The sequence below is a fragment of the Molossus molossus genome, unplaced genomic scaffold, assembly GCF_014108415.1.
Source record: "Molossus molossus isolate mMolMol1 unplaced genomic scaffold, mMolMol1.p scaffold_m16_p_21, whole genome shotgun sequence".
NCBI lineage: Eukaryota > Metazoa > Chordata > Mammalia > Chiroptera > Molossidae > Molossus > Molossus molossus.
This window is the reverse complement of record NW_023425357.1, coordinates 2,592,539-2,603,272: the sequence shown is the minus strand read 5'-3', so window position 1 is coordinate 2,603,272 and position 10,734 is coordinate 2,592,539. Positions and strand designations below refer to the sequence as shown.

The 10,734-nt window shown below is 56.6% G+C and overlaps 1 protein-coding gene across 1 annotated transcript in view; it reads left to right on the top strand.

Annotated features, from left to right (window-relative positions):
- Positions 1-646: 646 nt before the first annotated feature.
- Positions 647-10,734, top strand: part of BRSK1 (BR serine/threonine kinase 1) — a 22,277-nt gene continuing 12,189 nt past the window's right edge. Inside the window, exons 1-11 of the mRNA XM_036275812.1 lie at positions 647-1,226; positions 3,555-3,649; positions 3,768-3,853; positions 5,998-6,138; positions 8,405-8,521; positions 8,601-8,634; positions 8,720-8,788; positions 9,039-9,185; positions 9,592-9,623; positions 9,981-10,151; positions 10,625-10,722. Of these exons, the coding sequence (XP_036131705.1) occupies positions 1,097-1,226; positions 3,555-3,649; positions 3,768-3,853; positions 5,998-6,138; positions 8,405-8,521; positions 8,601-8,634; positions 8,720-8,788; positions 9,039-9,185; positions 9,592-9,623; positions 9,981-10,151; positions 10,625-10,722 (1,120 nt within the window). The 5' untranslated portion in view covers positions 647-1,096. The remainder of the gene's footprint in view (positions 1,227-3,554; positions 3,650-3,767; positions 3,854-5,997; positions 6,139-8,404; positions 8,522-8,600; positions 8,635-8,719; positions 8,789-9,038; positions 9,186-9,591; positions 9,624-9,980; positions 10,152-10,624; positions 10,723-10,734) is intronic.

The following is a 10,734-nucleotide window of genomic DNA, read 5'->3' as shown; positions in this document are numbered from 1 at the left end:
GAGGCTTGGAGCCTGGGGAAACAGAGGTGAGCAACTTCCTAAATTCCTTCCTTCCCTCTGCCTCTGCCTCTGTCTTTCTCTGCCCCTCAATCTGTCCCCATCTCCCCCAGCATCTAGCCCCTTCACCTGTGTGTACCCCTTCTATCCCTGCTTGGTCCCCCTCTCTCTGCAGCTCTTTCTACATCTCCGTTTCTCTCCAGCTGTTCTCCCAAACCTCTCCCTCCACCTGTCTATTTTTCTGCCCCATCCCGGGTTGGCTTTTTCACATCAGTCTGTCTCTCCACCTGGTCCTTTTCTCTGCTTTCCTACCCCTCTCTCCCAGCCTCTTTCTGCTCTCCATTCCTTCGGTCTCTGCCCATCTCTGCCGGTCACCGTATTGCCCAACTCGGGCTGGGCCCCAGCCCTGGCCGGGACCATCGCCCCGTCTCTCTTGCTGCCATCTCGGTCTCTGTGTGGGGACTTCACCTCCCTTTGTGTAGCTGCATCCCTGCCCGTCTGCCTGTTCGGCATCTCTCCATCCTCTCTGCTCCTGCATCCCTCCCTGCATCCTCCCACCTCCTCGCCCCCCCTCCAGATCGCAGGCCCGCCCCCTGCCCCGCTCCCCCCCTCCGAAAGGGTTAACTTTGGGGAAGGGCCCGGAGTCCCCGGATGGTGATGTCAGCGTGCCGGAGAGAAAGGACGAGGTGGCGGGGGGAGGCGGAGAGGAGGAGGAGGCGGAGGAGAGAGGGCGCGTGGGGGGGCGGGGGGGACCTCGGCCTGCAGCATCCGCCGGCCCGCACTTCAGACCCCCCCCGTCGGGGGGAGGCACAGGAAGGGGGGGCCGCCCAGGGACGGGCTGGGGAGGGGGGGCCGCGCAGCCCCCCCCCGGGCCATGCTGACTCCCGGGGCCTGACCCCCCCGGGTCCGCCCCCCCTCCCCCAGCTCCGCGGCCCGCCGACTGGGGGGGGCCCAGCCCAGCCCCCTGGGGACCCCCGGAGAGGTGGGGGGCAGCCGGGGGGGCCGGGACGGAGCGGTCGCCGGCCCCCACCGGAGAGACGGGTCGACCGGCCGCAGGGGGGGCGGCCGGGGGGCCGGTCGGGCCGGGACCAAGAGCACCATGTCGTCCGGGGCCAAGGAGGGAGGCGGGGGCTCTCCCGCCTACCACCTCCCGCACCCACACCCACCCCAGCACGCCCAGTATGTGGGCCCCTATCGGCTGGAGAAGACGCTGGGCAAAGGACAGACAGGTGAGCCAGGGGAGGGGACACTTGGGGTGGGGGCAGAGAGCGGGACTCGGGTATTCAAAGGGCAGAGGTCGGCTACCCAGACCCGTGGGTCCCTCACAGAGAAGGAACTTGGGGTCCAGACGGCCCAGTCCCCAGAATAAGAAGGTGGACAGGTCTCAGACTCTGGGGTCCTGGGGAGGAGGGGGCTGGGGGCCGGGACTCCTGGAGGGTGTTGGGGCCCTAGGGCTCCCACCCCGCTGGGCAGAGGTTGGAGGGGCTGCGGCGCGGAGGGGAAGGGAGGCCAGCCTGCAGGGGGACAGCGGCGCGGAAAGCGGAGGTACTTGGTGCAGTACAGCCGCAGACTGGGGTGACGCGCGGCCCGGGTTCCCGGTGAGACGCGTCCCTCCGCACTGCCCTCTGGCCTCGGAAGGCCGTGGGGTGGCAGGAGGTGAGGCTGGGGTGATGGTGCGTACAGCATCCTCCCCTTCTCCAGTCTGCTGGCTTGGTGTAGGGACCAGGACCAGGGAGGGAGGAGGTGGAAGTAAGAGGCAGATCCCCCCAGCAGTGGCTGTGGAGGGGGTACATCCTTTGCTAAACACTGGCCCCCAGCCATGGCCTCTTTCCTGCCTGGTGGGGGTGGGAGCTGAACACCTGTGTTCCCGGGATGAGTCCAGGGTATCTGTGACACTGAGGGCCGGGGTCTGAGTAGGAGGGGGAGAGTCAGACACCAGGTCCTAGTGAAGTGAGTGTGAAGGTGTTGCTGACCTGAATTCCTGAGTTATGGGGAGAAAGGGGCCATGGGCCTGGGTTTGACAGAGGAGGCAGCCAGGAACCTGAGCTCCTGGGTCTGAAGGAGGAGGGGCTGGGGGCCTGGACTCCTGGGTCTGAGGGAGGAGGGGCTGGGGGCCTGGACTCCTGGGTCTGAGGGAGGAGGCTGGGGGCCTGGACTCCTGGGTCTGAGGGAGGAGGGGCTGGGGGCCTGGACTCCTGGGTCTGAGGGAGGAGGGGCTGGGGGCTGGGACTCCTGGGTCTGAGGGAGGAGGGGCTGGGGGCTGGGACTCCTGTGTCTGAGGGAGGAGGCTGGGGGCCTGGACTCCTGGGTCTGAAGGAGGAGGGGCTGGGGGCTGGGACTCCTGTGTCTGAGGGAGGAGGCTGGGGGCCTGGACTCCTGGGTCTGAAGGAGGAGGGGCTGGGGGCCTGGACTCCTGGGTCTGAAGGAGGAGGGGTTGGGGGCCTGGACTCCTGGGTCTGAGGGAGGAGGGGCTGGGGGCCTGGACTCCTGGGTCTGAGGGAGGAGGGGCTGGGGGCTTGGACTCCTGGGTCTGAAGGAGGAGGCTGGGGGCCTGGACTCCTGGGTCTGAGGGAGGAGGGGCTGGGGGCTTGGACTCCTGGGTCTGAGGGAGGAGGGGCTGAGGGCCTGGACTCCTGGGTCTGAGGGAGGAGGCTGGGGGCCTGGACTCCTGGGTCTGAGGGAGGAGGCTGGGGACCTGGACTCCTGGGTCTGAGGGAGGAGGCTGGGGACCTGGACTCCTGTGTCTGAGGAGGGGCTGGGGCCAGTACTCCTGGGTTTGTGCTTTGGGGTTTCCTTGGGGAGTGGGCATACCCTTGGGGTTGACATGCTCCCAGCCAAAGCTGCAATGAGCAGCAGATCAAAGAAGGGGAGTGAAGGTCAGGGTTTGGGAGAAAGTGGAAAGGATGGTTTGGGAAGGGGGTGAGCATGAAATGATCTTCCTCGGGAGACATGGAGTCTCCAGAAGACTGAAGCACAGAAAATTCATGGGTGAAGGAGAGAGAGAGGGTTGAAGGAGGCAGATGGCGGACACCAAACTATGGGGACACAGTGGGCAATGCACTTACACAGGTGCCCGAAGGGCAGAGAAGTGGGGTGAGAAGTGGGGTTGTCCACAGGTAGATGGACAACCAGGTGGAGCAGAGTTGGGCACAGCGAGCGGGGAGAGAGCTGCGCTATGGGCACGGTCAGGTCAGAGTGACCCAGGCCACCATGAAAGAGCGAGCAGGGGAAGGAGGAGGAAGTGAGGTGGCAGGGGGCGCTTAGGAGCCAGAGGGGGATCAGGTGCTCTAGAAGGACACCCATGCCCTGGCCTGTGTGGCTCAGTGATTAGAGTGTTGGCCCATGCACCATAGGGACGAGGGTCGCGGGTTCAATTCCGGGTCAAGGGCATGTACCTGGGTTGCAGATTCGATCCTTAGCCCCTGTCCAGGCTCTCTCCCTCCCACCCTCCCACCCTCCCTTCCATTCTCTCTAAAAATCAATGGAAAAAGTATCCTTAGGTGAGGATTAAAAAATAAATAAAGAGAACACCCCACATTTTCAATTCTGCTCCCCAGGGCTGGTTAAACTCGGGGTCCACTGCATCACGGGCCAGAAAGTCGCCATCAAGATCGTGAACCGGGAGAAGCTGTCGGAATCGGTGCTGATGAAGGTGTGTGTGTGTGTGTGTTTCAGGGGTGGGGGACCCTCTGGGAATGGGGAGGGAGAGAGGCCTTTCTGACCTCCATTCCTCTGTCACCATCACCATCACCACCGCCCCTCACCCCCAGGTGGAGCGGGAGATCGCCATCCTGAAGCTCATTGAACATCCACACGTCCTCAAGCTGCATGACGTCTATGAGAACAAGAAATATTTGTAGGTATTTATAGACACCCAGCCCTACTCTCCCCCCTGCCATTCACCCACCCCAAGTTCCTAGGATGGGACCTTTCCAGAAACAAGGCCTGGAGGGGCCTAGGGAAAGGAGGTCTCCCGGCTGGGCCACTGAAGGCCCAGTCCCTTCCCTACCGCACAGGGACACCCCCCTGCACACACTTAGCCCTGAGGGTTCCCACAACGACCTGACTTAATGCTGAGGGTCCAGTGTGGCCCAGCAACAGGACTGCCAAGCCTGAGCCACCCTGAGCGGGGGACAGAGGCCAATCCAATTCCCTTGCCCGCCAGCCCATCTCCAGCCCTCCTGAACCGCAGGGGACACTCTACACTGACTTGATCATCTGGATCCCCTCAGCTAGACCCAATTTGCTAAGCAATGGGGTGGGGCCCAAGGACTCTTGCCTCCTCCCAAGCCCCTATTCTGGAGCACTGGAGGCCCCCTCTGCCCCCAACACGACTCTGAGTGCTGTGACTGGACACCCCAACAATGGGATTCCTTGGGAATTCTGAGTCCCTATCTTAAAGTCAATTTCTCCCCAGGAAGGTTGGGGGTGGGGTCCAGCTGTCCAGCCTTCAGACAATAAACCTTTGTCTGGACTCTAGTGACCCAAGGGACAGCTGGGCTGCAGGAGATGGGACAGCCCCACTGCCACCACCACACAGTCAGTGCCCAGGAGGATCTGGCTCCAACACACATCAGATGCTGGAGTGAGTTTCCCAGGCAGGAAGTTGCAGTGGCCTCAGGGGCTCATGGGAATTGTAGTCCTCCGACTTCCCCAGGTGTTGCTGTGGCTGCAGGTGCTGTCACTCCCCCTCAGTGGGAGTTCTGCTTCCCAGAGGACTCTCAGCCTTCCAAAGGCACAGAGAAAGTGAGCTTTTGTTTCCCAGGGGCTGTTGGGAGTGAAAGTTTTATCCTCCCAGAGTCTCATGAGATTTGGAGTCTTTAGAATCCAGGTGGCTGATAGGAAGTAGAGTCTTGGTCCCAGTGCCTTGTGGGAGTTGGGAGTTTTTCCACCTCCCTGGGGCTGACGGGAAATGTAGGTTCTTAAAAAATGTTTTATTGATTTTTTTAGAGAAAGAGGAAGGGGGAGAGAGAGAGAGAAACATCCATGTGAGAGAGAAACATCAATCGTTGCCTCCTGCTGAGGATCGAGCCCACAACCCGGGCACGTGCCCTGACCGGGAACGGAACTGGGACCTCTCAGTCCATGGGTCTACGCTCAGTTCATTGAGCCACCCTAGCAGGGCATGGGAGTTGTAGTTTCTTTCCTTCACAGAAATTGACTTAGATTGGTGCACACTGCTATCTTTATTGCCAAGAATTAGTGAGAATTTGAGTTTCTTCATCCCAGAGGCTTACAGGACTAAGAGGGCCTGATTAATGGGTGTGTGGGTGTAGAGGGGTCTTTATTTCCCAGAATCCATTGATAATTGGGGGTCTCCACCCTCCAGGTGCTAACAGAATTGTCTTAACTCCTAAAACAACTCAAGAGTCAAAGTGTTAACACTCCTGCAGTTGACTTAGGAGTCTCTGCTGCCCAGGGCTGGTGGTAATTAAAGGTTGATGGGAACTAGGGTCTCTTCATCCCAGAGGCTGATGGGAATTGTAGTCTTTAGCTCCAGAAGTTGACAGTCAAAGTGGTGCACACTGCAAATGTCATTGCCTAAGAATAGATGAGAATTCCATTATCTATAGCCCAGAATTCTCATTTTCTGTAATGAGAATCAGAATTCTGGCTTTCCAGAGGCTGGTGGAAATAGAGAGCTTTATTTCCTAGGAGAGTCGGGAACTCTGAATGCCGTATGTCCTGAGGACAACGATGAGTCAAAAATGTTGACCCCTGAAGTTGATATCGGTGTCTCTCTGCTGCCCAGGGCTGATGGGAATTGAGTTTCCACTTTCCAGTGGCTGATGGGAATTAGAATCCCTTCCTCCAAGGGACCCATGGGAATTGGAGTCTCCTCTGCCTCCTCCCAGGGACTCATGGGAATTGGGGTTCTCTGCCTCTAGGGGCCAATGGGATTGAGGTCTTGTGGGTCAAGGGACTGATAGAAGAGGGAGCCCAGGCTCTTTGGTCCTCCACATGCCCCTTCCAGCCCTCTGCCCCCTCCATATCCCTCAGGTACCTGGTTTTGGAGCATGTCTCTGGAGGTGAGCTGTTTGACTACCTGGTAAAGAAGGGGAGACTGACCCCCAAGGAAGCCCGGAAGTTCTTCCGCCAGATCGTGTCAGCGCTGGACTTCTGCCACAGCTACTCCATCTGGTGAGAAGCACAACCACTAATCTGCTTCCAGTCTCAATGGATTCACTTTAAGGGACATTTCGTAGAAACAGGACCCTACTGTATGTGGCCTTTTGAGACAGGCTTCTTCCACCGAGCAAAATGTTTTCAAGTTTCATACGTGTTATAACAGGTGTCAGTGCTTCATTCCTTTTCACGGTTGAGTAATATTCCATTATGTGGGTTAGCCATATTTGTGTATCCATTCACCAGCTGATGGGCATTTTGGTTCTTTCTCCTTTTGGGGTTGTTATGAATAATATGGACATTCATGTACAGGTTTTGGTGTGTACCTGTTCTCAGTTATCTTGGGTGCATACCTAGGAGTGGAATTGTTGGGTCATATGGTAGCTCTGTGTCTAGAATTTGTTGTTGTTGTTGTTAATCCTCACCTGAGGATATTTTCTCCATTGATTTTTAGAGAGGAGAGGAAAGAAATAGATTAGATAGATAGATAGATAGATAGACAGATAATAGATAGACAGATAGATAGATAGACAGATAGACAGACAGATAGATACCCAGGTACGTGCTCTTGATCAAACCTGTGACACTTCAGTGCACAGGCGGATGCTCTAACCAATGAACACACCTGCCAGGGCTGTGTTTAGCCTGTTGAGGAGATGCCAGACCATTTTCAAAAGCAGCTGCACCATTCAACTTCCTCACCAGCAACCTGTGAGGGTTCTGATCTCTCTACATCCTTACCAACACTCATTACTATCTGACTTTAGGACTACCTCATCCTGGTGGGTGTGAAGCAGGATGTCACTGTGGTTTTGACTTATATTTCCTGGGTGGCTGATGATGTAGAAGGTCTTTCCTTTTATTTTTAATGTTTATTATTATTGTTATTATTATTATTGATGTTAGAGGGAGAGGGAGAGAGATAGAAACATCAATAAGAGAGAACATCAATTGTCCACCTCCTGCATGCCCCATGGGGATCAGGCCCACAACCTGGTCATGTGCCCTGACTGGGAATCAAACCGGCGACCTCTTGGTACTTGGGTCAATGCTCAACCACCGAGCCACACCAGCCAGGCTTGAGGTGCATTTTTTTGGCATTCGAATTCCCATATGACAAGATTGTCCTTTCCTCACTGACTTGCCTTCAGCTGTCAAAAAAGGATATTAAATATGCAGCATTTTGTTGTTGTTGTTGCTAATCCTCATCAGAGGATATTTTTTCCATTGATTTTTAGAAAGAATGGAAGGGAGGGAGAGGGAGAGGGAGAGGGAGAGGGAGGGAGAGAGAGAGAGAGAGAGAGAGAGACAGAGAGACAGAGAGAGAGAGAGAGACATCAATTGATTGCCTCCCGCATGGGCCCGGAACAGGCCAGGATGCAACTTGCAGCCCAGGTATGTGCCTTTGACTAGGAATCAAACTCATGACCCTTGGGTGTGCAGGCCGACACTTTAACCACCAAGCCATACCGGCCAGGGCAAATATGCAGCATTTTTATGGTTAATTACAGTGCAATAAAGGATGCCTTCAGCTCGTCTTTCAACCTCATCTGTTTGCACTCTCCCCTCTCTGGGATGGGGGTTGGAAATGGGGTGGAAATCAGAGTGAAGGGGCTCAGACTTGGGGGTAAAACTGGGTGATAAAAAGGCAGCCGGTTTAATTTGTCCACACCTCCCTGTGGACAAGACTATGTCAAAACCCTGACATTAAAAACACTGACCTCTAGGGGGCGATAGTCAGTGTATTTAACAACCCAGTTTGACCCAGAAACTGGAATTCTTGGGCCCCACTTTCCCCTAGACATTAACCCTTACATCTTGAGGAGCTTGGCCCCCCAGGAAGATAGGGAGTGCATCCCAACCAAGGGAGGAGTCAGTGGCAAGCTTGGGGCAGCAGTATTTTTTTGTATTATTCAGTAAGGAAATATTTTAATATTTAAAGAGCTAGCTCACTATCAGCCCTGCTTACCTAAAAAAACTCTCACTTTGTACATATTCAAATATTTGCGGGTCAAGTAATATGACATCCGGGGTCTCTCACAGAATAATCCAGTGGAGAAGGAGCGTGTATGTAGGGATGTGGATGACAGATTCGCCCTGAGATCATAGTGGGGGAAGTGAAGGGATGGGTAGGTACAGGGGGCTTCCCTATATTCTTCTCTCTACTTTGGGGCATGTATGAAATTGGCCACAATCAAAGTTTCCAGATGTGTCCCCCTCTGAGAGACGGTGAATGGGGCCTAGACCTCCGGGAGACCTGAGCCCCACCTGCCTGTCTCAGCCACAGAGACCTGAAGCCTGAGAACCTGCTTTTGGATGAGAAAAACAACATTCGCATCGCAGACTTTGGCATGGCGTCCCTGCAGGTGGGAGACAGCCTCTTGGAGACCAGCTGTGGGTGAGTCCGGGCCCGGCCTCCTGAGTCCCGGGAAGGGGTGAGAAGCTGGCCGGAAACTCATGCCACGTTTCTCCCTCAGGTCCCCCCACTATGCGTGTCCAGAGGTGATTAAGGTGAGTGTGGAGCAGGGGGAGAGGGGAGGGGTGGAGGGAGCCAGGTGGAGACTTGAACTTCATGGCTGGTCCTGCTCCCTTCCAGGGGGAAAAGTATGACGGCCGCCGGGCTGACATGTGGAGCTGTGGCGTCATCCTCTTCGCCCTGCTGGTGGTAAGGTGCCCCTTACCTCTCCCGCCTGGTGGGAGCTCGGGACAGGACGTCCGTCCTCACCCCAGGGCTTGTCTCCCAAATATTTCACTGGTATAGGAAGGTGTGGTGGGTATTCACACAGCAGACCGAGATGCCGGAGCTAACTGTTCAGTCACACAGCTGTGGGGTGCTCCCGGGGGTCCACGAGTGGGGTGGGGCAGCCAGGAGCCCTCGGAGGGCTTGGGACAGTGGCCGGTCCTTTGTCCCCCAGGGGGCTCTGCCCTTCGATGATGACAACCTCCGCCAGCTGCTGGAGAAGGTGAAACGGGGCGTCTTCCACATGCCCCACTTCATTCCTCCAGACTGCCAGAGCCTCCTGCGGGGGATGATCGAAGTGGAACCCGAGAAAAGGCTCAGCGTGAGTTGGGGGGCCCCGGATCAGGACTGAGGAAGGGACAGTGGGTGATGAGGCCAGAATCCCTAGGAGAGTCTTGAGGATGCTTTTCTAGGACCGGCCTGTCAGTCCCTGGCCGGACAGAAGGGGAGGCTCCGCGCGAGCCCTCCGCCCTGGAAACCGGCCACCCCGAAGCCACTGCGCATGTGGAAACGTAGCCTGGCCGGTCCACCGTATGCGGATTGCGCGTGCGCAAGGCAATAGCTCGCTTGCCGCTTGGGGCAGACATAAACTGTCATTCTGCCCTTGGTGATGGGGAGAGTAGGGGGCACTGTTAGGGAACCCCAACATCACCCCATTGACTTTCTTTGCGTCCAACTGTGATCATACCACCTGACTTCTGCTTCTCTGCGACCCACCCCCCTCACAGCTGGAGCAAATTCAGAAACATCCTTGGTACCTGTGAGTAAGGGGGAACTGGACACCTGGGTCCCTGGGGAAGGAAGGGAGAGGGGCCCAAATATCAAAGGCTGCCAAAGCGGGAGAGCCAGAGTCGGCTAGAGGATGGGATGCTGGGGTTCCCAAATGAGGAGGGGCTAGTGGTCCTAGGGGAGAAGACACGGGTGGAAGAACTGGGGGGTCCAGACTCCTGGGTCTGAGGGAGAATGTGGGCTTAGGCTCCTGGGTTTGAGAGAGGGGGGCTGGGGGCCAGGACTTCTGGGTTCCCCAGAAAGGTGAAGGCTGGGACCCAGGACCCCTGAGACACCGGTGAAAGAGAGGGTTAGAGTCCAGGTCCCCTATGTTTCTCCCCACCTCCAGGGGCGGGAAACATGAGCCGGACCCGTGTTTGGAGCCAGCCCCAGGCCGACGGGTGGCCATGAGGAGCCTGCCATCAAATGGAGAGCTGGACCCGGACGTCCTGGAGAGCATGGCTTCGCTGGGCTGCTTCCGGGACCGGGAGCGGCTGCACAGAGAGCTGCGCAGCGAGGAGTAAGACACCCCGCGGGTAACACACACTCCTGCCCACTAGCTCCCGAGACCTCCCGCTGGGGGCACGCCTAGCCTTGCACAGGCGCAGACTCGGACGTGGTGGCTTAAAACTCCCGCGTGGAGCTGTTCCCGAAGAAACCACAAGGGAGCAGTAGGACCAGCAGGGAAAAGGCAGAAAGGATGCTGAAAAGTATTAATAGATGTTGAAAGAGATTTAGATGGTGCCTCCCATAGTACTTACATAGAGCAAGGGCTCAAATGTTAGATAATATTATTGTTTTTGAGTAAAGTGAGACTGAGATGTACCCCATGACAAAGGGATCAACCATTTGGATACCTAGGAAAATAAAACTGTATATAGAGATACTGGGTGGACTGAGCCCCCAGAGAGCTACAGCTGCAGGGAGGGGGAGGGGGTTGAGATCACCTCTGGGACCTGACTTCTGACCCTAATCATCTCCTATCTTTCATAGGGAGAACCAAGAAAAAATGATATATTATCTGCTTTTGGATCGGAAGGAGCGGTACCCCAGCTGTGAGGACCAGGACCTGCCTCCCCGGAATGATGTTGGTGAGAAGGCAG